Below are 27,972 nucleotides of genomic sequence, written 5' to 3' on the forward strand. Positions count from 1 at the left end.
TGATTTTCGTTTTCACTTTTATTAAAAATTGCAATAAAATACTGATCAATTATGTATTTGAACATTATAGGCGAAATGCTTTTTTAATATGCATTATGTACAAACAGGACTTAACGGGGAGAATATAAATACTCTTTCAACAACACCAAGAAATGCCTGCAATGTAAAAAGCAACCACGCTATTAGAAAGTGAGTGATGTGAGGAAAGGCTTACATTCCTGAGAAGCAAATGTATGATTTGTCTTCACTGTATACGGGGTTAGGTCCTGGACAACCTGCAATGCTCCCCTATCCTCACTCCTTGAACACAACTGTCCCAAGTATTGTTCTATTATGTAGTGGCTTTAGAAGCCTTTATATGGAATTTTCACATCCATTTGTTAGTGTACAGTTGGTTGTATGTGAACAAACACGATAATTTAAGCCATCAAGCAGATATCAGCACCATTGTCTTTTTGAGAGGAACTTGAACAATGTCCCTACCATAAAAAATCTCTCCTATTAGGATGATCAAAATGCACCAATTCTAAGTATGTCCTCTTTAAAGAGAACTGTATTAAAAAGCACCATTTTCAATTTATGCAGTGTGTTAAGCCATAAGAGCAAGTGCTAGGCATGCAAAATCTAACGTTCTCTGCAAGCACCATGTCCCCAATAAGGTAGTTTTACTTTTGTCCGTCATATTGCATAATAAAGAACGAAAATGCACCCCGTTTCTATGGCACTGTCACGCTGGAAAAATGGGACCTTGTGCTCAGTATTTAACATGGTGCAGACTCCTTATACGTAGCCAATTAAACAAGTGAGTGGGTCGCAAATGAAACCGTCTTTTATTTTAGAGATAAACACGGGTTAGAAAAGTGCTTTGTGGAAGGCTGATGCCCCACAACATTTGTATCGTTCATTTCCCCCTTGTGCTGATCTCTTAAATAACATGAGGTGAACCGTTTCCTGTGCGACCCACTCCTATAACACCCTCCCCCAAGCATGATCTAAGGGCAAAATGGCCACCTTGTGAATATGGTCAATGACGAGACGACCACAAAGATGAATTCCAATGACATAGGTGACATAGCTTCAAAGTATCCCTTGAAATATCAGTGTGGTTGTGAGCCATCGTGGCTATCCAGGCCCTTTACCAGGAGCCTGAGCTTTATAACTGTGACCCAGTGCCTCTTTTTAGTTTATGATTTGTATTATCCAAACCCACAGTCCTCACCGAATTTCTAATAACCTCCCTGTTAAAATATTTGCTACTGTAAACCAATAAAGCACCACCGTCTCGGGGCGACAGATATACTATCAATGTTCTGTCAAGACTCTGTGCCCGCCAGAAGCGGTGACACTGCAGGATCAAGATGGTCACTTCCATATCCCCACCCTATCCTCCTTCCCTCCCTCTCTGTGTCCCTGCACCCCATGTCCTTGGGTGAAGTGTGTCCTTTCTCAGTTTCTGGGCTGGGAGTTGAACTCCTGGCAGATGTTGTGGATGATCTTGGGTACAAATTTGTAGAGGCTGTCGAACTCGTCTACGAAGAAGGAGTGCTCTTTGTCGGGGTCGGTGGCGATGTACTCCAGCTCGTCCTGGGCCGCCCACGCGATACCAATGGAATAGGCAATAACACCTAGGTCACAGGAGATGAGAAACACGACATGATGAGCACTTTGCAGAGGTGAGGCAAGCAAGGCAGCTGTTCAAACCAATACACAGTACAGTACGTGTACAGTATACTAGCTTGGATCAGCACTTCCATAAAATAAACAATTTCTCCAGTTCTGATTCTGTCGGCTTCTTACCTTGGCGATGGACAGCCAGTGCGGGTGCTCTGACATCATCGTAAGAGCGTCCATCTGTGATGACGATCATGATCTTGCGTTTATTGGGTTTGGATTTGCTGAACAGCTGATCTGCAGCGTAGGTGATGGCAGCTCCGGTGCTCGTCCCGCCGCTCCAGTAGTTGATGCGCTTGATGGCGTTCAGCAGGTCGGCCTTGTTGTTGTGCTGCCCAAAGGCGAACTCCAGCCTCTGCTCGTAGGTGTACTGCACGGCCCCCACCCGTGTGTCCGTGTCGGAGATCTCAAACTCTCTCGTGACGTTGGCGACGAACTGCAGCACCGTGCGGAAGTTGCCCGTGCCCACGCTGCTGGAGCCGTCGATGACAAAGGCGATGTCGTTGGCGTTGAGGCAGGTCTTGCTGCACACCAGACGGTCAGTGTCGCAGACACGCTTCACAAGGGGCTGCACCGCCTTCCTCAGGCCAAACCAGCTGGACACAGGCAAGGAGTAGAAGCCGTTCGTTCGACACACAGCCTGTGAGGTGGAGGTCACACATGGTACTCGGTTACACATTTTATTTGGTCAACTTCTAAGGCAAATGGTAACATGTTACAGGCCCCGTCACAAGATTTTCAAGGGGAGGGGCCACACAAACAGCCCCTCTTCTTTCAGGAAATCTTCATCACTGTCTACCACACCTTAGCTCAACACAACTCAACTCAACTCTAACCACATGACAAACGACAGCAGCGTCAAACGCTGCTGTCGTTTGCGGTAGCACTTGCTACCACAACTTACACCATTTAGCCTTTAAGTGCATGTTACTAGACCAGTAATCTCTCAAGACAGATTCAGAGCTCCGCAAATTTTTTTTTTTTGCCGATGAGTTCCCATATTGCTAGACCAGTGGACCACCATGTTATTTTCAGCAAGACACAGACATACACGTAGGACAATGTGTAAAATATGCACAGACACACATCAGTGATAATACCTTGTCAACGAAGTTGGGCTCGACCACATTGGGTTTCTCATTGTCATCAGGACCCTCAATGGTGACAAAAAAGATGTTGATGCCAGACTCCCTAGCCAGCCGGGAAGCCTCCTCCACCTTATCTGTGGGCCAGCCATCCACCAGCACCACAAGCACATTGGGAGCTGCTCCTCGGTTGCCATTGACATCGCTGAAGTAGTGCTTGTTGATGTAGGAGATGGCCTTCCCTATCAGGACACAAGGGGGCAGTAGATATTCAGTGCACATTGGTGGATATCATAAGCGACCACTGAGCATCTTGGTGTTACAGTGCAACCATATTTATTAAGATTATTGGGAAACAGGGCTAGTTTGAGATAGTAAAACGGTCAGCACACTAACATGTATTCTGTTTTATGTACTTAATTGTAATCAGTGGGCTCAGATGCTATTTTATTTTTTCAATACAGTCTGCAATTTCACAAAACATGCAAGCACATGCTTTGTATGTTGGGTTGGGTTGAATAATGTGAAATATTTTGATTACTTCATTATGGTATCGTGTTTGCCCTTCCAGGCCATCGCATAAAATATCAATCCAAATGCAAGATAATTATTTTCACATTTCTGAGGTCTGAGGAACGCGTGAACAGTAGACCAGTTGATATGTATGCCCGAGGCTCAGATAATCAGGGCTCTGTAGGGCGGAAACGTAGCCACATTACTAGAGCAACATTCTAAGAATACATGCATTCATGTCTTCAACATACAAATATCACGTTCTACTTAAAACGTATACAAAAACATTTGCGTCTCTGCAAAGCATACGGTTTGTACAGTTTAGTCTTTCAGAAAATAGTTACAATATATCATTAAGCCTGTCAAAAGCGTAGCGGGTGGGCGATGCTATATCTGTGAGAACAGGAGGAGATCAGTATTTAATGACTATGAGGTTGACATTGTTGCTTGAGGGGGCTCCTTAACTTACACAAACAGCACTTCTTGTATGAGGCTGCAAATTTGAGCCAACCCCAAGAACACATGTGGCAATGAATGTGTGCTGCTGACGCACCAGCCAAAGCTGAAAAATAGAGCTTACTTCTTGTAAGCTGACCCCCTTGAGCTGGTAAAACCAGAATGCTTTTGGTCAGACCAGGAAGAAAACACTGCTTGCAAAAGCAGAACTGTAATTTAGCAAACAGTGTCTAGGGGCAAATTTAGATTTAATTCTATCCTTGCATGTGAAAATGTGAATCGCCAAGCGATAATTGTGCCCCTTTCACTTTCACAGTTGTGTTTGTCACGGTCGTACCAGTCCAGTGGTGGACAGTAATGAAGTACATTTACTTGAGTACTGTACTTAAGTAAATGTGAGCCGTTTTATTTTCTTTCTTATTTTCCGCTACATTTCTATGAAGGTTGTCGTTACCCGTTACTTTTAAATATAGCTTTGAAGTCAGCAGTTGAATTTAATAAGTTTGACCAGGCTGAGAATTCTCCCTGTCACTAGAGACCTGTTTCAACTCATTTGAGATGTAGACGACTAGACGTCATTCCCAACAAATTGTTTACATTGACTGTAGAAGCGCACTTCTTTTTGCCTTGAAAAACTGAGTAGACCTTCGCCAAAAATTAAAATAAATAAATAAATACTGTAGTTCCTTGTTCGAAGACTTTGCGTGGTTATGAATTAATACAATCTTTATTGAGTTTCTCTCGGTGATAGCAGTATTGTTGGGGTAGTTATAAAGCTAGAAGGGAAACTGGGATTATAAGGTACTGTAGGTTGATTGTTTTATGTATTTTCTGAGGAATCTGCATCTACAGCAATTCCATTGGATTTCTATGCTGAAGTAGGGGTTTCTCTAAGCTTTGTGTAGAATAGCGGTTCTACAATCAAGGCATTGCATTCATTAGGTAGATTCAGAGGCCTACAAGGTTCTGTATTCATTCATGCATTTGTGAAAACAATACGGCAATTAAAAGGAAAATGTACTTTTGAATACTTCTGTCATTTTGAACAAGCACTCCAGTACTTTAACTCAAGTAAACATTTAAGCAACTTTCACTTTTAGTGGAGTAATATTTGACCTGAGGTATCTCCTGTATACTTTGTCTCAAGTAGTCATTTATCTGGTATCCAGGTGACTCACCCACATTGGAGAGACCCCCCTTTTGGGTAATCTTATCGATGGCTGCTTTCACATCTCTGGAGTTGGAGTACGTCTTCAGACTGAGCTCTGTCACAGGGTCGTCCCTTCACACAAAAAAGACCAACAATCTCATTTTGTGGGTATTTGTATATCGTTGCTGTTGGGTGGAAACCTTGTAAGTCCAAAATATTATTTTAAAAACTATTTAAAAGGCTGGCATAGCGGTCCGGGCACCTAGGATGCCAATGCCAGCGTGTCCAGGGTTCGAGGCCCGATCCTGACGACCTTTGCCACGGGTCACTCCCCATCTCTCTCTCCCCATTTCCTGTTAATCTACTGTATACTATACTATCAATATAAGCAGAAAAGGCCCCAAAAATATATTTAAAAAACTATTTAAAATAGTGAATATAGCCTATCTACAAGCTCACTGTTTACAACGTGTTGCGTCGCAACACGTTGTAAGTTTGTAGATCGGCTATTTTCACTACTTTTGTGTACCACACTTTTATGATGAAGTAGGGCATTAATTTACTAAATAAATACAAATTTGAAACGGAGAGACAAGGTTTTTGCACGACAGCAACGATATCATGTGTGTACACACTAAGTGTTAATTTAACTCTGAGAGTGTACAAATGTAACTAAACAGGCCTGTTATATTTGTACACTTGCAAGTTACAAAATGTTACAAATGGATAAATGAACACTGAGGATTTTAGGAACCGTATAAAACAGTGAGGGTACCCGTATTGGATAATTCCCATCATGGGTCCAGCCACGCCCACATTGATGACCTGTGCCACCTCAGCCAGGAAGTCCTTCTGGATCTTGAAGCGACGCTTTCCAATGCTCCAGCTTCCATCCATCAGGAAGGCAAGGTCCACTTTACAATCTGCAGAACCCCCCAGGTTACAAACATGAACATTGTAGTGCACACAGTGGTGGGAAAAGTACTCAAATGTTTTACTTAGGTAAAAGTATCAATACTGCAAAGTAGAAGTACTCTGTTACAAGTAAAAGTCCGGAATTTCAAATTTTAGTAAAAGTACAAAAATTTTTGAGTAAAAGTACAAAAATATTGGTATCAAAATGTGCTTAAAGTACCAAAAGTAAAAGTACTCAAATGTTAATAATAAATAGTAGATCTGCAAGCTCGCGACGCGTTGTGAGCTTGTAGATCGGCTATTTTCAAATAGCCCACGCACATCTGTGAATAATGAAAGAAGTACAGAATGAGGGACATACTTGGGTCTCCCTGGGACACAGGCTCTGGTATCCTAGGTATAGAGTCTTGATCTCTGACACCGAAGCCTGGAAATGTTTCAATACACACACACACACACACACACACACACACACACACACACACACACACACACACACACACACACACACACACACACACACACACACACACACACACACACACACACACACACACACACACACACACACACACACACACACACACATGTATGCAGAGTAACAAAATGAATATTGATTTTAGCAACATTGCCCTTCAAGTAAGTTTAAACCCCTAAAAGATTCTATTATATGACGATTTCTGAGTCTCAACATGAAGTTAAATACCATCACATTATGTCACAGAATAAGCTTTGTTTGAAATAGACAGACAGGCGTGCATATTTATGAACTACTGAGATAAATACAAATCTTCTGAACAGTCACGTTCCTGTATTTTATCTGGCATCAAGAATTTAAGAATCTAAAAAAAAAAAAATAGATACACAGTATGACTACAGGAACAGTGTCAAATATAATTCAAAGTCATAGAACTTTATCTGTCTTTGTGCCTGAGAAAAACGTTAGGGGTGCTTGGGTGGCACAGGGGTAAAGTACCTGGCAGTGCCCACCACCGGAGTCTGGGGGATTGAATCCACCTCTGTGCATCCGGTTTGGCTACAGTATATGAACACAAATGGCCATGTTCGGGGGAGGGAGGTGAGTGATCTTTGTCCCTGTGCTAGTTATTGACTCCTACGGGCTGGGGCGGCGCCTGTCAGTGGGGGGTGATGAACGAGAGGAGTAGGATGGAGGTGCTATGTCCTCCCGGTGAGGCCTCCTCACTGGTAGGTGAGCCAGTAGGGTGGAATAGCAGTGGCAACACAGACATGTGTGGGGAGGATTCATTGACATAATGACTAAATTGAGAGAAAAAAGGGGTCTATTTTTTTTTGTTGGCTACTCTAACCCAAAATTTTAAAAAGAAAAAAAAGCCCAATAACAAATTTCAGTCACCCAGTCAAACTGGGTCAAATTCCCCTTTCATTATCATATCCAAAAGAATTCCCATGTGTATACTGAATGTGGCAGTTGTGGCAAGATTTTATACCAAACGGGAACAGATTCATTCACCAAGTAAGCGTCCCGTTTGACATTCATTCTAAATCAGTTAAATTACAGGCTGAGCAGAAATGTGGAAACCCAGAGGCTTTTTCGGTTGACGGTTTGAGCAGCCTTCTCCTCGGATGACCTAATTCACTGACCATCACTCGAGAAGACGCACTGGGTAAAACGGAACCAAAGTTTTGCGACAGAGCAAAGCCATCTCACCTAAATCATAAGGGTTTGCTTCTGGATTCCAGGCATCCACTGGCTCCACTGTGTAGAGTACAAGCTCACCATTAGCAAAGTGCCCTCCACAAAGCAGCAGGTAGATAGTACCACTTCACCATTATAATAATATCATTATTATAACCACAAAAAAAGGAAACTGAAGTGAAGTGGAAGGGATTTCAAACTGACCCAAAATAATGAAGAAATATATTGAAGCAAGAAGCTCCTAGAATACAAGAAAATATTTATTTATGCTATTAAATAGCACAAAGAGTCCAATCAGCACTTAAGTAGCCAAGAGGAAGACACCTGGATTCGTAATAATCATAATAATATCTAACAGCACTAATACATATTCCGTTGCATTCAAGGAGCTTCCTACTACAATATATTTCTTTCAATAGTTTAACATAATTATCACCACATTTTGTACAAAGGAAAACCCCTTTTAAAGACTCAATCATGATCATTTCTAGAGACTTAATCATGATTCTTCATAATTGGAAAGGTAAACATATTTTTCTATACCAGAAGAAGATCCCCTCTACAAAATCCCAAGTAAGGGACTCCCTTGTCATGTAGGCTGTGGCCAATGTTATGACTTGCTGCATACAAATCAGTATATTAAACAATAAGAATGCAGAAGATTGCCTTGAAATTGCTGTACATCATGGCCATTCTAAAGAATCCCTGGAGACATATGTGTGTTGAACTATATATCCTGCCGTGCCACTTACCTCTAGTATGGGTAGTGTCCAGTGGCACTTTGCGGCTGCTGTCTGAGTCAGCGGAGCGGGGTACTGAAACGTAAACACTTAAAACAGTCATGCACACGCCCTGGCGTAAGACCTCAACATTATCTGAAACAAATGCCAACACACCAAGGCAGAACTCCCAGTCCCTTTTCGCTCAATCTCTCATCTGGTTTGACGTGTGGTTGTATGTCTGTGTGGGGTAAAGTTGGAAACAGCTTAGGCACTGGTTTAAAAAAACCATTCCATCTTCCGCCTAGATTTAGATGCCTTGACAAGTGTCGTCAAACAGATGGATCCGTGGTCTATAATCTCATAAGATGAGAGACGTATGTGCTTGCCACGAGGCTCTCTGACATGAGTTCATACGCAAAGTGCCTGCTTTGGTGTTTGTGAATTAAGGCCTGCGGTATGAACGCCATTGACAAAGACGAATCAGATTTTCACACTTTCTTTTTTTTTTTTTTTTTACTTTCTTTTTTTCTTAGAGCAAGGTAGGTCATTTTGGGCATCACATTTACATTAAATGAGTACATTTCTGGTATAGTTAACACTCTTATGTTAAGGGCTATTCAGTCCAGATGAAATGAGAGGGATCCTTATTTGAAGTAGCTTCAGTCCTTTTGTTGAGAGATCTCAGTTTGTTTGTCTTTACTGTTAAAGTCCATGGTAGTTTGTCGGTAGATAATCCAATGTTTCACTCCTGATTTTTGGGCAGGTTTCCAGACATTTAGATTTTCACACTTTCAAAGCGTTGAATTGTTATGGCCACGTTTAGTAGGGCTTGCTATTGTGTTGGATACATTCAGTACTGGCATGCACCATTGTAGTATCATATGGGAGGTTTTAGTTTAGTCTCATTGCATAGATTTGTGAACCTGATGAATCAAATGTGCCTCACGTCAAAAGATATGAAGTTAAAAAAATAACAGAAACTTCATGGTAAGGGAAAGAAAAATACAGTATTAAATAATCCTGATAACAAAATAGAGAATGTGGTGGTAGTGTGTGTGTGTGTGTGTGTGTGTGTGTGTGTGTGTGTGTGTGTGTGTGTGTGTGTGTGTGTGTGTGTGTGTGTGTCTTCAAAGAAATAAAGGTATGAGAGAAGTCAGGATGAACGTGTGTGGTGTTACTGTGACAAAACGTCATGTGTTATAATATAATAACATATATTATATACACATACATGTGCACATCATAAAACCTGTTAGTTCCCAGTAAATGGAATAGAAAGTCACTTACGGTACGCTCCAAAGTTATAATACCATCGCTCATACTCTGAGATATCAGGCCTGAGATCACGAGCTAGAGGAGGACGTCGTAAGACCCATTAGTATTCCCACAGTGGACATCAGAGGGAGACACACATACATTTCCATGGCTGTGATTGGTCAAATAAGCACAGCCTTATTAACCAATCGCAGACCATTGAGGAGAATGGCCTTGTGCTCACTCATCCCCTTAACAGAAACACTCATCATGCACCAACAATAAACCTGCCCTTACGATGTGATACATGACAGGAATGGTGCATCTCCCATATGCCAGGCATATGGCATGCATTAAAACATCCCGAGAGAGCCCTCTGGCATGGTACATAGAGTTGCACCAAACTCAACACACACATGGTCAGCAGATACCAAACTATATCAGTCACGCGGGCATGCTATGCTGTTTGAACATGCACTGGAAACAGATATAATGGATACCAGGCTGGGTGTAGTAACCAGCTCCTGTGGGAGGGGGCGGTACACACAAAGCATGTCATGTTGTGCTGTCTGCCCAGCGGGGTGTCAGCTTACCTGCGATCTCAGGTGTGTCCACCTCGCTCCACGTGTATCCTGAGTCTGGGGCTGCAAAACTAACATCTGAATGTACAGTAGAGAAGGTGGCGGTATCAGCAACTACAAGGATCACATTTCAGCAGATAAAGGCCAGTTAGTGTGCTTCAGCAAATGTTATATCATGTTGAACCTAAAGGTGAATTTGTCAAAAGACAAAAAAGTGGCCGCACACACCGTTATAACCAAAGTGCCAATTTATTATAGGACGCAGAGTAAAAAATTACCAACGTTTCGGCACAAGTGCCTTCATCAGGGTATATGATGAAGGCACTTGTGCCGAAACGTTGGTAATTTTTTACTCTGCGTCCTATAATAAATTGGCACTTTGGTTATAACGGTGTGTGCGGCCACTTTTTTGTCTTTTGACAAATTCACCTTTAGATTTTTCTGCCGTGAGCCAGCACTACTATAAGGATTTGGTGTGCGTAGTACCTTTTTGCACATATCATGTTGAACCCCCAATGTGGGATTTTATGTCCCACAAAAAGACTGCATGGATACAGGTTGATTCTTGAAGCTTGGCACATACTGTAACTGTAGCTTCTCAATCCCATTACTCACATCCATATCCCCCCAATGTTAAACAAACAATGCATGTGATCAAATCATTCACAGATTCTAAATTCATGCAATTGAATATTTATTATTGTATCATTTGTTTATGAAGATTCATAGAGAGGATGATTTATCCTCATTTTAATACCTGCTGGTCGTCTAGCGGCGGGGAACCAATCGGGGCGAGCAAAGGCAGGGGGCGGCCAATCCCTTCTAGGAAAAGCTGTGCAGGGCAAGATTAGAAAGCCGCGTTCATTGACAAGCTTCAGCCAATGTCATTACTAGGACTACCATGCTTGTGACCTCCACTGAACCTGCAAGCGTAGTGGAGTATACACAAGATGATCATTCTCAGTCAGTCAGTCAGCGGCCTAGGGACAGACAGCGACTGAGTGACTGAGAGTTGATGTTGTGAAATAAGAACCAAGCTATTCCTCTGTGACTTGCGTTCTTCAACCTGCATTCTGGCGCAAAGGAAGCAAGCCTTTGACAGCAGGAGAACTACAGTAGGCTAGAACGCTCACAGATCGAGTAGTTGGTCTATCATAGGCATGTAGCAAAAATGTGGCATAAGAGCAGCAGCCAAAACTAAACCATAATAGTACACTGTCTGATTTAACAGCATACTTCTGTGAACCAGGAGGTTACAAAAACACCAAAGCCTATGTTCTGCAGAGTTCCCATCCAGCTACAGCTAGCGAGCAGTGTCTGTGTTGACGGGGGAAAGGCTGGGAGAGCCCAGCTAGCAGCTCAACAGAGCGTGGGAGTATTGTTCTAATACTGGTGTCAAACCAGGGACAGTATATACGGCAGAGATTAGGGTAATCTGCTGCTGGTCAAAGCCTCATTGCTGTACAGCAGACAGTTTAATGTTGTTCTTCTGATTAAAGTGGTGCTTATCACTTAAACCCTCTAAACTTGACGTGAGTTGGCTCTGTGCTTGGTCTGCTCTTTTTTACCGTTGTGTTGCGTTGTGACACATTGTGCACTTGTAGAACTTGGATTTAGTTACAAATTGTAATTTTGTTGCACATGCAATGATAATAAAGCAATTGAATTGAATTGAATTGAATTGAACCAAACCAAACCAAACCAAACTGAGCACCAGCACTGGTTAGCCTACACCTATTGTTACACTGCATTGCATCTACTAATGTTTTTACATTACAAGACTAGCCCACAAACTCACAACCTATCATTTCCAAAGTCATCTTTAGTTAATGCAAATAATAGCATCATGTTACAAAGTGACCCTGCATATCTCAGTCAAACCTCATTGTGCCATCCATCGTACACTGCAGGCATCTGATACCATCACATTTTAGGGATTGACGGTTTTTGCATTCCACAGAAGCAAAACAGAAACACATTCCTCCGAGGTCAGTCTGGGCTGGACTTGAACGACTTTAAGAACTTTCTATTCTAGACAAGCTGGAGAGTGGACCCAGATCCCGCAAGCCCCTGCGGCATTGTGGATTGGGTCAAGTGTCACTCTGTGGGAGCAACGTGGTGCCGCAGCTTTCATCTCACTCCCTCTGCAAGCGTTTACAAGGGAGTGGAAGAGGTCGGACCAGATGGGATCTGTCACAGGATATTATTACAGTACTGACAGAGTGCCTTTCTCATCATGGTCTTATCAAAAGAGAAAGCTTAGAGCAGGAGTTCACCGCCGTCTCATATCTGATGGAGATACGTCCCAAAATGATTCAAAATGAAATGAAAATCTTATCGTCTTGTCTCTTCTTTGAGGCAATATACCTACCATACCATTTCCTGTCACGTTATGCTTGCCGAGATAGAAGTCGAGAATAATGAATAATGTCTGTTGTTTTTTACCCTGTTATTCATACTGGAGTGGCTGTACGTTTGAACCACAAACGGTTAACGTTGGAGCGGCGTTATAAAACATTTCACCTTGGGTTTTATTGCCCTGGTTATTTCCCTGTTTGATCGGATGTGTTGCGTTCACTGCCTCTCTAGTAAATAATGTCTGTTTTGAAGTACGGTTTTAGGGATGCAGTTTTAGGAGACACTTACTGGGGTTCGACTGGCCAATGTGCAGAGTCCTCTCAGGTGGGGCCGGCTGAACCCGGTTGAAAGCTGTTTGTAGCAATGGGAAACAGGCGGATAGAAGCAGAGGAAAGTAGGAATGAGGGTTGGGGATGAGGAGGAGGGAGGAGGACAGGAGAGCTTCAATCCTACGGCTCCATCTGCAAATGGAGCCCAGCTGTTTTTCTTTTACTTAAGTTGAAGGCATTTTCTCCACAGCGTGATATCAAAAAGCCAAAAGGATACATGCTGGATATATTTACCATGCCTTAACTCATCTTTAGTGGATTAATTGTTCTTTTCATCTTGGAAAATAAAAACATCAGTGGGGGAGGGGTGTGTGTCTGACAGCAGAGTGCAGTACAGTAGTTAATGGCAGTGATTTTTTGGAAGGAATGCCGTGATGCATGATGGAGTGGATTAGTGGTGACCCCGGGGTGAAGATCACAGGGGCTTACGGGTGTGGACATGAGGGTCAGACTTACAGCAGTCATCGTCTCCTGGAACGCAGTTCCCACCGCCTGCTATACCCGGAGCCATCTGCACCTCTTGTTGTCTATTGAGTGCCCTTGACCCGCATTCCCTGTCAGTTCCCTCCATGTCTATCTCATTGCAGTGCGTGTGCGTGCGTGCATGCGTGCGTGCGTGTGCAGTGTTTGATAAAGCTGACCTGAGCCGGCAGGAGGGGCTGGCTGTCTCCTAACAGTAGACCCTGCTTCTGTCCTGCGCAGACCTGTGCCCAAGAACAAGACAGACTTAACATTTGCAGCATGCTTCCCGACAACAATCAACATTTATATGCATGTATGAAATATACAGTATGTAAAATTGGTAAGATGTGCTAAATTGGTAAACATTTTTTTTTATGTCATGGGGGAATAAAGTGTGGTTAGCTTCAGCAGGAGCCAAGGGGTGAATGGGCTCAGAGAATGGCATTGATTAAAGGGGAGCACTGCACAATCCAAGTATTCACACATGATTCCTATTGGCCTGGTACTGTGGGGCAAATATTGAGCACGAATCATACACGCAACTAAAAACCTGATGAACTAAAATCTATGATTGGGTCTAAGATTGGAGCCAGGAACTGTTCCACTAACCTGCAATGGGAGACTGACTTTGTGAAAACACAGAATGCTTGCCACAGTATGTTATTATGTTATATGATTTTTTTAAATAAGCATTTTACGTTTCCAAACCACACAAATATGCCCAAATCCATCAAACAAAATTTCCCTGGATGCTCTCACGTGCATTTGCTAAAGTCATATTTCAGACTGTGACAGGAAAGGCTTTTGCATCTATAAAGTGGTAGGTGCGTAAGAGAAGACAAAAGGCCGATCAAAGTAAAATAAAAAAAGGAGTTTTTTCTTTTATATTTCAGACTGTGACATTTCTAAAGAAAAATTAACACAAGCTGATCTGTCGTTTGACAGTGGGACACATGTGAATAATGGATTTTGGCAGCATTCTACTTTAAAAGACAAGAACAGAACAGACAAGTGGACCATTCCAGAACATTCTGGGTCCACCCTTGTGTTGGCTCTGCAGTAAAATTCATTTAGGCAGCTGTGCACATAGAGAACAGAGATGCCACGCAGAGATTAAAGATAGTATCTCAGTGAGAATGAAAAAGTGTGTGTCGGGGAGGGGGGGGGGGGGGGGGTGGGGACACACACATATAAAAGAACAGAAACAGAACTCAGCTGCGTGAGTGAGACACTCGGGCTAGCCCTGTTCAAAAGGTAGACAAGGCACACAGCGAAATGACAAATGACACATCACTAATATTAAAGCTTGGTTTACCTGGATTAATGCGTGGTGAAAATCTATTCGGATAGCCAGTCCCTCTGAATACTTTGAAGAGATTTAACGGTTTAGTTAGACTTGAATCATTATTTGTTATGAGAAGGACTTTTGAGGATCTTCAGAGTCAATGACAGTGTCGACATACCTTGGCTGGGACCGTTTCCTTGACCATTCTGTGACTGCCCTATATCAATGTTGAAAGTTTTAGAAAAATAATCTTTATTTGTAATGTTTAAACATGAATTACTTGTAAATGTGTTGTTCTTGGTTTAATATAAGCACATAGCTTGATTTACAGGTTCATTCTACGTTAGAACAAACTAGTGTTTTAAGTGTTTGGCTTAAAACGAGAGGATTATTTGTAAATTAAAGTTAAAGATCAAACAAAACATTTAATTAATTAAATTAATTATTACACACATTAAATATGCAAGTTATGTTGTATATTTATAATGAACTTGCTCTGACCATACTTTAATAGTTACATATTAGGAACACTAATACCCTGGTAAGCTTTAATAAAGAATATTTTAATCCTGATGGACACCAATCCCAGAAGACTAACATGACAACACTGAAACAACCACAAACAAAATGCCTTACATCAAAGCACACTATTGCACACCGTGATGATACATTATAATCAACAACACCCTGGCCCTTCATGCTACCAACCAAGGTGCTGGGACTCCATAAGGCTTTTGCTACACTTACTTGAGCTGGCAGCTGCTGCAACAGAAGCAAAGTATGGGTGACTGCTGCCTAGATAGAAGAATCACATTGGGTCCCAATGAGAAAAGAAAGATAGAAATAAAGATAAGAGGGAGGGAGGAGGAAAGAGAGTGAGAGAAGGGATGCAAGAAGCAGGCACACTCTCATTTAGGACATCATTAGACAGATACATGAGTACCTGTTCACTGGGACAGATCGCTCAACCTGATCGCCATCTGACATCGTTTTCATTTTGTGATCAGTATATACAGTATATATAAGCTTGTGTTCAAGTCAAATGTACAGCACGGTCAGCCAGTAAAGCAGGAGAACAGTAAGGCCGCAAGGTTATCAGCGACCAGCTGTAATTTGACAAGCACTCATCACTGAAATGAAAGCTTGTTTGGCCAATCAGAGCAATTCCACAGTTGATGCCAATGCCTCTTGGTTGACACAGTAACTGGATCTATCAGTCTGGATTGTTATTAAGGGATCAATTGCTGCCTCTATTAATCAGAGGATGTACAGAGCATTTGCACCCAAGTGAATACACAATCCGCATACATACATGGATCCAAGTAACATCAATGTAACATGTATGCATGCTTGCTTGGGCTTATCCATGAGTGAGTGAGTGAGTGAGTGAGTGAGTGAGTGAGTGAGTGAGTGAGTGTAAGTCACCTGCATCCCTGACTTTGTGGACTGCAGCACGTGCCTTGGCGGTGGTGGTGGTGGTGGGTAGTGTGGTGGCGATGGTGGTGGTAGTTGTGGTAACTGTTGTGGTGGGCTCTGTTGTGGTGGTTGTCGTCGGTTCGGGAGTTGTCACAGGTTGGATAGTTGTGACAGCGGCTGCTTTGGCCTCCTTCTGACCTGTGAAAGATGCAGATGGTAAAAGGTTATGGAGGAAGAGCATTCTTGGCATTCTTCAACACACCGCATACGCGGCGCGCCGGCCCCCCGACTCCACCGCGGCCGGGTTCAAAGTGCCGGAGCCGATCATGTGATCTGTAGACTGTGACAGGAGGTCATGCCATAACCCCTGTGCTTATCGTTTTTTGTGTGATCACTGTGAAATGCCAAACATCTCTCAATCCACCCATTAACATGCTGGGTCATTAATTATATTATAACAAGACACAAGGCTAATAATAACGATGTGGCAATTGAAATTATGCAATTAATTTAGCCTTCAGTTTGCTAAATATCTGTTATCTAGCGGCCTTGAATCCCCCTAGCCTACATCTTGAAATTCTTGTTGTAGTGGGACAATTGCTGTATCTCGTGCTGTATGCACGTGGCAGCGTCTGCTGCACAGTAATTGGGCTACTTTTGTGGGGACAGAGATACAGAGCAACCCTGTTCTAGACAGCGGGCCCCTTCAGTGCCACAGCATAACAAGGTGGTGGAGGAAATGGGAGTTTGTAGAAGAAAACAAGACCTAATTGACATACTAAATATCCATTATGACATTATGGTAACAGTCTGAAAACACGGTTCGGGCGCTATCGCAATATTGTGCACAACCCCACAGATGTCTGACACCTGGTGTGGCAGCATCATGTACCTACGGACAGTCGAGTACCCCCTTGATCCAAATGAAGCCCGAACGCATTCCGTGGCCCGGCCATGCGTATTTTTGGCACACTGTGGAACATGCACTCCTACATTGTTTGCGAGCAGGATCATCATATAGCCTATCATGTGGGAATAATCTTTGTCAGACTACACGAATCAGATCAAAATGTAGGCTACATTATGATTGGAATACGTTTTGAATATCAATTTCACCCAGCACCGATTAGTGTCCCGTGCGGCCTGGAGATGAACGTACGTTGCCGTTTGCAAAATGAAAATCCTCTCGCAAGCACTTTTGCTGTACGTCTTAATAAAGCCAAATGTCGAGATATCTGAATAACTGTTAAAGCTTTAAGCTCCCGTTTAAAGGGGTGACTGATTAAGCATCCAACCTAATATATTTGAATACCTCGCTTTTAAATGCTTGTAATTATGTCACCTGTTAACCCCATGATTACAACTGCCTACTCATGTTAGGGATACTTACTTAGCTCCTTCAGACGTTCAGTTACATCATTTTAAGTGAATAGTGGCTGCTGCATAATGTTTAAATGCCATCAGATTGCCAGACAATGCTGCACCGCATGTCTACGATGGAACAAACTGGTGTACACAACCTGATGTGAAATTTGAGCGTGCCTTACGCTATGGCACTTTGACTACGCTCAAGTCAAAGTGCCGATAGAATGATAAATTCCGAAAGTTATGGTCATCTCGGCGTACACTCGTTTTTCAGTCTGAGCAAGTTTGATAAATGAGGGCCAGACTCTGTCTTTCATATCGACATCTGTGACCGCCCCTCCAGAGCATGGGAACTTGGGAAGCGAGAGCGAATCAATCATCACAAAGGTGAACAAATACGCCCCCACATTTAGGAGAAAAGGCCTTTTTTCTCAAAGCCGCGCCACTTTTTGCAGGCTAAATTAATAGTGAAACGCCCACATTTGAAGGGCACGACCTTTATTTCGCAAAGAAACGCCTCTTTCTTTCGGAGTCTTCGTTGCACTGTTGCCACAGTTAAAAATCCATACAGTATATGTGCAAAATGAGCCTTACTTGTTTTCACGTAGGTTGGTCTTGAAGGGGTGAAGTCCAGAGTAGACGGGTAGATCACACCTTTCTTTGGCTTCCCCACTGCAACACAATAGTGCAAAATAAACATCAATTCCATGCACTGAGGGATAACTTTAACATAATATGTTATATTATGCAAATATTATTTGCAGCTGAATTTGCATGTTTAAAGCCTAATTTATGCTCCGTCGCACAATAGTGCCTTAATAACTGATTTACGGTGAGCGACGCAATCATGCGGCGAAGAGTAAATCAGACTCTACTGGTTATACCTGAGACTACAAAGGACTCCCTCCATTTTGGCAGGGACAGAGAGCGCACGCCATTGGAATTGCTGCCCTTGTAGATATTCTGCCCAGCCATCTTCCTCACAATCACTTTTCCTCCCGAGTTGGTGATGACTCCGCTGTGAATCAAATTCAAATCATCTGTAGCTGTAGGAATGCTCTGAAATTATCTATCTGCCACAACGATGCTTACTCTACACACCAACATGTGAAATGAAATGACTACTCCCAGTCTCTGGGGCAAAAATCATGCAGCTGCTCTTTTCAATGTAACCACTATGGCGTTATGCCACGGGTGCTTTATGTTGGGGTTTTTTCATGTCTTTTTCATTACAACACCGTGAAATCACTGGGAGTCACCAGCGTAAGTGAGTGAAAACACTGGTTTCCCTGCAGGGCAGCAATTATGTTGGGATGTTCTAAACATTAAACATCACATTTTATCATTGCGGTTGACAGTCCAGTCGTTGTACCTGTGGATGGCTGCATTGCAGATGCTAGAGATGGAGGCAAAGACTCCTGTTCCATAGACCTGCTGCTTGGTCTCCTTACATTGTGCTGGACATTTGACTATGAATTCTGGGAGGTTGACCTTTCCTGCTCGGACATCACACTCTATGGCTGGAACAACTGGGCCAGGGTGTGCACAAGAGAGAAGGGTTGGGGTCAATTCACGGTTTCACCTTTCCTTAATTCATCCAATTCAGGAAATTGTGTTTATTTGCAATTAAAACACTGGAAATCCTTTGGAGCAAACATCATCAAAGCCATGTTGAGTCAACCTACAAAAGAGTAGAAATTAACTGTATGCCCGTGTTTATATACTGTGTCCACACCCCTGTGTCCACACCCATAAAAGGTAAAACCCCTATATCACTTTCACTTATTGGCTCTACAAGTGAACACAATACCTCAAATCAATGTGTCAACTTAACGCTCTGTGGCATTGATAAATATGGTATACTGTGTGTTAAAAACACAGTATACTGACAAGATAAAGTACAAGTACAATGTGGGTGACTTAATCGAAGGAATTGTAGTTTCAATGTACAGTACATTTGCAATAGAGTGAAGTGAAAGGGAATTGACCACACCCCTGTGACAAAGAGGGTAGGTGGAGATAATAATACAAGGGCTGACACCGAGATTATAGGCTTGTTCTTGTGTGATGTGTAACCTTGCTTTGGTTTCTTGTTCTTTGATCCATTCGGCTTGGCCCAGCAAATACTAGAAAGCAGGAGAGCTGTGGGGAAACATAGAAGAAATTCACACAACGCCACAGTAACATAGCTTGTTTTATGTACACAGAGGATTTATATGTTAAAATATGTTCATAAATACACAGTAAACAAACGTAGTAATGGATCAACACCAAGGGACAGGATCATCTGCCAGATACAGTATGCACTGTGTTTTGTGTTTTGACTATGTTCCATTTACGTTTGGTTTGTGGCAGGAGAAAATTAGTGCTGTGAGAGTGAAAGCGAGAGAGCGAGAGCGAGAGAGAGAGAGAGAGAGACCTACCAAGGCAGATGACAGTGAATGGTAGTCTGGTCATGTTGGGTGGTGGTAGCACGTTGGCCAGATGTTCTTGTATAACCCCTCACCCTGCGGGAGAGAGGATAACCAGAGAGTTACCAAAGAGGAGCAATACGTCATCACTTTTTATCTCATAGTAAATTCCACAGACTTCGTTTAATTGTGTACAAAAAATACCAAGTTGTCACTTTTTGCACTCTCTGGATTAAATTAACACTGAAGATTTTACTCTGTGAAAGTGTCCGTTTTTCAGTTTCTCCAAAGTTTGAAAGAATACAAAAACTCCCATCAAAGCTTTTTGAACAGGCGACAGAACATTGTGACATAACTGTATATATTTTTTGATTCTAAATAGACCGACACATTGGTACCATGAAATAAAGTAGTTTGAGTGTATAAGACCAAATCTGTCAAATGCATAAGGTCAGAAATTGCATCACATTATTATTATTTACTTACAACACTCTAACTCTCTCTAACTCTCTCTCTCGTCTAGGCAGGTTAAATGAGGACATTGTAGAAGCTAGCGTCAGCTCGAGTTAGATCATTTCTAATTATGGCTGATTACAAAAGGCTTATAAAATGAGCATGGCATCTATAGCAACATTGTTCCAGAAATCTGGGTTGGAAGACACAACAAGTCTAGATGTGTGAGGTACTCCCAAATACCAAGGGAGTACTATTACTAATGTAATACAGACACTACAAACATAATACCATAAATGAACCCAGCTTCAATGTATCATAAATCTATATTTGGCATGAAGTTAAAAAAACTGCAAGTTGATTCATGACTACAAAAACCTATTGTTAAAACCTAGTGTTTACAGTACACACAAAAAAAGTCTTGCAGTGAATCAGCTTGAATGCATATCCCCATAAAAAGTCAATAAAACATTGTCAGAGCTTGTCAACCAGAACATAACTTGGTTGCCAAGGCGTCAAACCAGACGCCACAAGTCGTTTGTAGTAACAATACACAGGTGTAAAATCCTGTACAAATGGAAGAGGGTCCATTTGGCTCAATTTGTACACTACGAATTGTAGACTAACTCCCCCCAAAATGGTGTTTTTTGTTGGGTTAATGTCTTTTTGAAGCTGATAATCCTGATTATCCAAAGCATTTACACCTATATCTGGTCTTCAGATATACAGTAGCACTCACAGTGAGTCACATACCGAACGCCAATCACAGCCTGTCTAAAGACAAGCATTGGTTAATGATGAAGTATGCAGGGACATTGACTGTGTACTAAACAAGCGCTCTTCTCCCATCACAACATGTGGGTCCTGTGACTCCCGTCAATGAGAGAGTGACATGCAGGCTTGTTATGATTTTGCTGCGGTGAGTTTGGTATTTTTGTAAGGATGTTCTCTGTGGATACTTGTTGGATTACCTGATCCAACAAAGAATACATATTATTCATAGATGATGATGGAGTAGTAAATGAGGGCAAAAATAGAGAAAATATAAAAGGTAATTGTAACAAGAATATATTGCAAATTGATAGTAAATTGGGATGTTCTGGGGGGGAGAAAAATACTTCTACTTGTTGTACATGTACATTTGTTTGTTTGCTCCATTCATTCATTAATTCGTTCATTCTCTCTTTTTTTCTGAGGATTTCAACCACACCAGGGCACATATGGACAGGGACTTTAAATGAACACTGACTGGGATTTTACTGTGTAGGTTTTGTATGCCTGCCCAGCTTGCAATCACACAGAGACAGACAGAGAAAGTCGTCCTCTGTGTCCTTCACACAGGCAGCTTAAAGGTTCTGCCCCACTGCCCTGGCTTTTAGGCCAGGAACATGGGGGCGACCGCCATCCCTGCAAAGCAGCCAATTCCTGGCCTACGCCAGGGCAGTGAGGCAGAACTCATCACAGGGGAGGTGATGATTGAAGCCTCCCGGTTAACTGTGGAATGCCATGCCTCCCACAGGAGGCAGCGTCTGGTACGTCACTGCTGCCACAGGCTGGCAGCTTCAATTTGATCAAGTGGAGACGTGATCATACAGAGAACCCTCAACCCCGAGGCTTGATCAGATGCCATGCAGTTCAGCCAGTGTTCCATGTAATATACAAGATTAGCAGCTGAGTGACATATTAGCAACATACCGCAAGATCCTCAGTGTCCTCAGTGCTCAACTTATTTCAATGAATAAAACAATGCAATATAACGAAGCACATCTGCAGTGGTTGTGGTTGGTCTCCCTACTCTTCCACTAAGAAATATAAACCCTGGTGTCAGGGAGGACACCTACTGGTTGACAAGTAGTACAGTCAGAAGCTCACAAGCGCGATATCTCCCCTTGGCCATGCAAGGATTCCATCTTAAAAGAGCGATAGAGGTTTGGTCTCCCACATGGGGTTTGAATACCCCGGTAGGACATGACACTTACAGATTTCAGCTTTAACACTGAGTCTGTGTGTTTTACAGAGGCGGCGCATAGAATTGTACGATTTCTCACAACATGAAATACTGAAAAGGTCAACCGGCACAGCTGTGATAGAAGACACAGAGGTCGACTCATGCAATGTCCACTGTACCACTTTCTATGTGCCATATTATTATCTCGCAATTCATAACAAGCATTGACACAATTCTTTCCACTGTGTTGTGCTTTGACAGGCAGGCAGATAGGACTCCAATCTGCCCTCGCAGGGAAGACAGCTGAGGCTTGGAACAAGCTGGGGCAGATATATGCGTCTGTGGAAGACCCGACCTCCGCTGATAAACCAAACTACACAGCTCAATTTGTCAAACATCTGTGAAGACATCTACACTAAATCCTGCTGTAGAACCATTTCTTCATAACTATTATGTTCATACTATTTAGTTTAAAAAAAGGATTCTTCAAAGGGGTTTAATGGTTGGCTGGCTCCATAGTCCTGACTAAAACTGTCCTTTATAGAACATAAAGGAAGGTTTTAAAAGGATTCCGAGATGATTCTTGAGGGTGAAAAGTTAAAAAAAGTTCCTGTTTGTTTTTTTGTTTTTCTTCCTGAGAGAAGTCAAAGGATGGTGCACTATGAACTCCTTACTGTTAATTTAACTCCAAAAAGTGTGCGAATGGAACCAAATGGTTCATTTGTACACACTTTGGGGTTAAATGAACACATGATTTTACTGTGTAAAGTGAATAGAGGGTGGCAATCATTCGAGTTCTAATTGTCTGGTTTTCCTGTGGTTTTTCCAGCTATGAAATGCAAGGCAAATGATATCCTTTCCCAAACAGCGGGGAGTTCCCTTAACGGCAGACAGTAGATCTTGAGGGGACTTGCAGAGACACAATCTCCAAGCAGGATAAAAACAAAACAAACCGATCCAGAAGACTTATCGCCCATCACCTGCGTAGATAGCTTTGCAGTGTGTCATGGTCTGCCAGGGCTTTCACACACTCACTACTTATCATCATAAATCACAACATGGGAGGGGACACATTGTACAGTTATTTAGCTTGAGAAGGGTTCTATGTTCCCCACTTACTGTAGGGTTAGGGTTAGGGTTTAGGGAAGCGGGGAACATAGAACCCGGGGAATATAGAACCTGGGGAACATAGATACACTCGCCTTGAAAACACAAGCATTAGCATTAGACACATATATGGGGTTTGCCAGTTTGCTTTAGTTTTCCATCATGAGTTCTTTGGGCATTCCAAACAGTGCATCTATCCTACCAAAGTAGGGATGCTGATCAAGTACTGCAGGCCCTGACGTTTAACTTGTACGTACCTCATGGTACGATCAAATAACTGATTTACAATCTATTATTCTCGGCAAACAACACTGTCGTAAGTATAAATTAGGCTTAAGTGAATGCACATTTACTTGCGAACATCTGTAACAAATCAGTACAACCAACCAACCAGCATTGTGTTTTGACGGCCTCACTAGCAAAAGTAGGTGACACGCTCTGTGCATTCTTAAGCTGAAAACAGAAAAATAGACTGAAGAAAGAGTACGAAACGTCACCTTGGTGGTAAAATATCTGTGGGAACATGATACAGTATTATGTTCTGTTTTTCTGTTTTCATGCATTCTTCTGTCCATCACCTGGTATTCTATACTTTGATTTAATTGTGCATGTCTTTGTAAACTTTTTGCTATCCTTAAGCTGCCTCGGTCACTTCTACAATACTCAACAGCTCAGACATATCACATGGTTTGGGTAATTAAACCCCCATTGCACTGGACCCAACATTCTCACTACACCATTACATCAGTGGATTGTGTGTAACGAACGAATACCAAGCAAAGCAGTTCTGCACAAACGCATATTGTGTTGGGTCTCCTGTTGCATAGTGTGGCACATTCATGGAAGTTTTCCCCTAACCAACAGAAATGTGATACTGTAGGCTGGAATCCTCCAATGTTTTCCAATGGAAAAGCTGTTAAAGGTGTCTAGTGATAAGATAAATAATGATAAAGCACAGCAGCTGCGGTGCAAACAGGATGTGTATAGTAGCTGTCTAGGCCCATTTCTAAGCTCGCCACACAATAGATTCACAAAGCATGAACAGACCACACACACCTGGCTCTACACAACCTGCTGCTACTGTACACTGGTGTGCAGGTACACACTTAAATCCTGAGTGTTAATTTCACCCTGAGAGTGAAAAAATACCAGAATTTAGCCCTGTACACAGTAAAATCCTACGGGCTAACTTATCCATTTATAACTCAGAATGTAAATGTAACCAAATGGACCATTACGGGTCCATTTGGAAATTCTCTGAGTTACATTTTACTGTGTGAGTAGCCCTGATGAGTAAACATCCACTTTTCATCTATTTGGACAATAGACTTTTTATAACTTTTGTGGTAATCGCTGACAAATACAATTAGCAGATATAGATGAGACATTCAAAGTGGTATCTGGTAACAATTTACCCCCTGAACTTTCCATCAAATTCAGTGACCATCAATCATGGTGAAGAAGAAGGACCGGACATAATCAACGGATGTCCCATCCCAAAGAAAATTACCATAATTCATGTTAACTGCATGGCAGCACAGCAGCACTGTAAACACATTCCTTGTTCTATAGAGCCATGCATCAAATGAATGGAGGATATTGGATAACATGGATGCATATAGGCCAATATCAAGACCAGCTGTGAGCATGGTTTTACAGTGCCTCTGAATGACGACATGGGTGGTTTTTAAAGCAGCAATTTACCCACGCCCAGCACCAAAGAAGTGGCCAGGTAGTGGTGAATTCCAACATTTACAGGTGTTAAAAATGTCCTTAAAGCACATTTAAGTGTGCCAAGTGCTGTAGAAACAAGCCAAGAGGACAGACCAATGGAAGAGATCAGAGGCAGAGGAGAGCCAACATGTCTCTACAGGGTCATTTCCAGTCTTGTGCATTTCATATTCCAGCTCTGCTGAGGCACACTGTTTGTTTATTGAGTGCAGAACAGACTGAATTACTTTAATTCTTGGCTTATGTCTTGCATGCAAGCCAGAGCTCGTAGGCCATTGCTGGACATGTTGTCCAACAACCACCTGAAACAAATTCCTACTTCTCAACAACATGAAAGAATTATGAAACGATTATACAGATCTAAATAAAATGAATTAAAAAAATATATTATATGGAATATAAATAAATAAGCAGCTGATACTAATTCCCACAGAAATAAAAAAAAAAAAACATACCCAAGGGATTTCAACCACCACACATGAGGAGAAGGCTGTGATGACTAAAGCTTCACTTCCAAAACTTGTTTCAGTCAAATCATTGAGAAAGACGGGAGGCAGTCAGTGTTGCCATGTCTGCTTATTATAAGCAACTTTGGGCTTGTTTTTCTGTAAAGTTGCTTGTAAATATTTAGTTGCGGGTTGCAGTTTTTTGGGCTTGTTTCTAAAGTGTACCTGCTTATTTAGGCTTGCTTCCAAATGCTTCAATTATTTTTTAAACCAGTGGTTCTAAAATATTTTCATAAATGTTTTGTGCCACAGGTAGCATTTGTGTTAGAATTAGAGAATTAGTTAGCATGTTTCAAAAAAAATATTCCAAATATTCCACATTTTATTTCAAGATTTTTTGAAAATAGCAGATCTACAAGCTCGCGACATGTTGTGAGCTTGTAGATCAAATGCATTGGTTTAAGTGCTCATGTGCCCTAAGTTGCTTCTTTTGGGCTTGTTTTCGTTGCTTATTTCTCTCACAAAATATGGCAACACTAAAGGCAGCATGCAGAGCTCAGACTGAGCAGTGTATAATAGTGGTGCTACAGTATTATTGACATAATGAATCCGCTTTAAGCACTGTTTCCCAAACAGTCGATCGAGACCCATATGTGGGTCGCGGACCAATTTTTATAGGTCACGAGTAAATGTCAAAACATAAAATACATTTTAAAAAAATAATCATGAATTTAAAAAAATGTAAAATGATTTTTAAAAAGAATTTCATGAATAAATAATAATAATTAAAACAAATTCCATAAATTAGAAAACAAATGTTTAAGTAGAGAAAATAGCCAATCTACAAGCTCACAACACAGCATGTGAGCTTGTAGATCTGCTATTTTCACTAGTTTTGGGTACCCGGGCAAACATCCAAATTTCTCTTTTGGGTCTTACTCTTGAGCTAAAAAGTTTGGGAACCCACTGGCTTAAAGAATGTCAAAACCCTTAAATCTTCACGAGTACGAAGATTTACATGAATAAAAAAAAATAAAACATGATAAAAATCAATAGGTTATAGCCTACCATACAAGTATAATTAATGGCTTTTAAAAAATATATATATCCCACCTAATACTAGCCCTGAAACATGACATACAAGTTTCATGTGAACCATGGCTAACCTAATACAAGATATAGCTCCATCATTATTAGGCTAAAGTGAATTCCACACCGTGACGCGCAGAAACAATAATACAACCAGAAGTTTCACATGTCACTCCACGCTATGTTTACAGTAACAGAGGATCAGAAGAACTTACCTGCGACAGAATTAATTCCCCAAGCAAGAATCCCCAGCGGAAATGTCAGTAATATTAAACCTGGTTCATTGGGAAAAACAGTCCGGATCAGATCAGCGGGCAGTCAGTGCGTGAAGCCAATCAACTTCCACCTGGACGTTAGTTAGTTAGGTCTGCATGATGGAGCTGTGTGTGTGTGTGTGAGTGCATGGAGGAACGGGATGGGGCCAAAGCATTAAGCATTACCCCCTCCAGTCCGTCCCACTCCAACAGCAGCACAGAGCCAGTGGTGGAGGGGGAAAAAAGTATTTTACTTAAGTAAAAGTATTAATACCACAATGTAGAAATACTCTAAGTCAGTGGTTTTCAACCCTTTCCATGCCAAGGACCCCTAAATTGATAGCCTACATTTGGCCGCGGACCCCCCCATTTGAAAATGTTTTGTGCCAGCCAAGGACCCCCAGAAGCAAAGATTTGAGTTAAAAATGTTTGCTTTAAAAAATATATATTCAAAGATATGCACACATTTTCAAGATTTTTCAAAAATAGCAGATCTACAAGCTCATAGGGCTGCCTGCACTCGGTGCCGCGCTATGGGCTTGTATATCTGCTATTTTTGAATAGCCAAAGCTAAGTGGTTAAAATTATTGTGACGCTATGTTAATTAATTTGGCTAGGGACCCCCTGGTACCTCCCAAGGACCACTGGTCACTGGTGGTCCCGGACCACTGGTGGAAAACCACTGCTCTAAGTAACAGTTTGGTATTCAAAATGTAGGCTACTTGAGTAAAAGTACAAAAGTATTTGGTATCAAAATGTAGGCTACTTAAAGTAGAAAGTACTCATTATGCAGAATGTCCCATTTCAAGTCTTCAAAATGTATAGAAAAAACTTTTGAAAATAGCCTATATAGGGCTGAAGTGGTTAATGCATGTTTTGTAATAATAGTAATCAAAATCTACAAAGTAACTAGTGACTTAAGTTTTGAAATAATTGAAGTGGAGTAAAAATACAACATTTGCCTCTGAGATGTAGTGGAGTAGAAGTAAAAGTGCTGAAAATTGGAAATACTCCACTAAAGTTTTTAAATACCTCAAATTTGAACTTTAAGTACAGTACTTGAGTAAATGTAGCCTACTTTTGTTACTTACTTTACACCACTGTCCAACAGCACAGAGCAACAGCCCCCCAAGGCAGTATAGGAGATGCTTGTTCGTGTCATCTATCCTCCGACATTCCGGTGCAACAAGCATTGTGAACTTGTTGCCAGCATCTTTTTGTGTTTGACGTATAGCCTAACCTTTGCAATATGTAATCTTCAGCACTCAGCAGGCAATTTCATCATTACAGCGT

General features: G+C 41.8%; 1 protein-coding gene across 18 annotated transcripts; it reads right to left on the reverse strand.

The window, feature by feature from the left end:
* On the reverse strand, positions 1–27,794 carry vit (vitrin). Of its 18 annotated transcripts, none has more exons than XM_084077323.1 (23): positions 27,771–27,794; positions 19,664–19,747; positions 19,317–19,382; positions 18,613–18,769; positions 18,125–18,258; positions 17,835–17,912; positions 15,885–16,073; positions 15,207–15,254; positions 14,638–14,676; positions 14,490–14,540; positions 13,354–13,416; positions 12,672–12,734; positions 10,783–10,857; positions 10,038–10,139; positions 9,478–9,540; positions 8,221–8,283; positions 7,481–7,528; positions 6,152–6,217; positions 5,651–5,798; positions 4,904–5,007; positions 2,772–2,998; positions 1,798–2,311; positions 1–1,625 (listed from the first exon to the last, which is right to left on the reverse strand). In XM_084077323.1, the coding sequence occupies exons 2-23, from the start codon at positions 19,695–19,697 to the stop codon at positions 1,447–1,449; spliced, it is 2,511 nt and encodes an 836-aa protein (XP_083933449.1). In that variant the 5' UTR covers positions 19,698–19,747; positions 27,771–27,794; the 3' UTR covers positions 1–1,446. The 18 variants fall into 18 exon arrangements, with proteins under 18 accessions (XP_083933449.1, XP_083933450.1, XP_083933438.1 ...); XM_084077324.1 differs by lacking the exon at positions 27,771–27,794 and adding an exon at positions 26,641–26,804 and having other exon boundaries at positions 10,038–10,103; XM_084077312.1 differs by lacking the exon at positions 27,771–27,794 and adding an exon at positions 26,641–26,804.
* Between the last annotated feature and the right edge of the window lie 178 nt (positions 27,795–27,972).

The sequence above is a fragment of the Gymnoscopelus microlampas genome, assembly GCF_963454915.1.
Source record: "Gymnoscopelus microlampas genome assembly, chromosome: 13".
Taxonomy (NCBI): Eukaryota; Metazoa; Chordata; class Actinopteri; order Myctophiformes; family Myctophidae; genus Gymnoscopelus; species Gymnoscopelus microlampas.

What these genes read in the sequence shown, in the direction of transcription:
- vit (XM_084077323.1), bottom strand. Translation starts at nt 19,697, where the DNA reads ATGACCAGACTACCATTCACTGTCATCTGCCTTG. An exon ending in GGAGTCCTTTGTAGTCTCAG is followed by an intron (nt 17,913 to 18,124) that starts GTATAACCAGTA and finishes ATTGTGTTGCAG; the next exon opens with TGGGGAAGCCAAAGAAAGGT. An exon ending in AGGAAACGGTCCCAGCCAAG is followed by an intron (nt 14,541 to 14,637) that starts GTATGTCGACAC and finishes ATCTCTTCAAAG; the next exon opens with TATTCAGAGGGACTGGCTAT.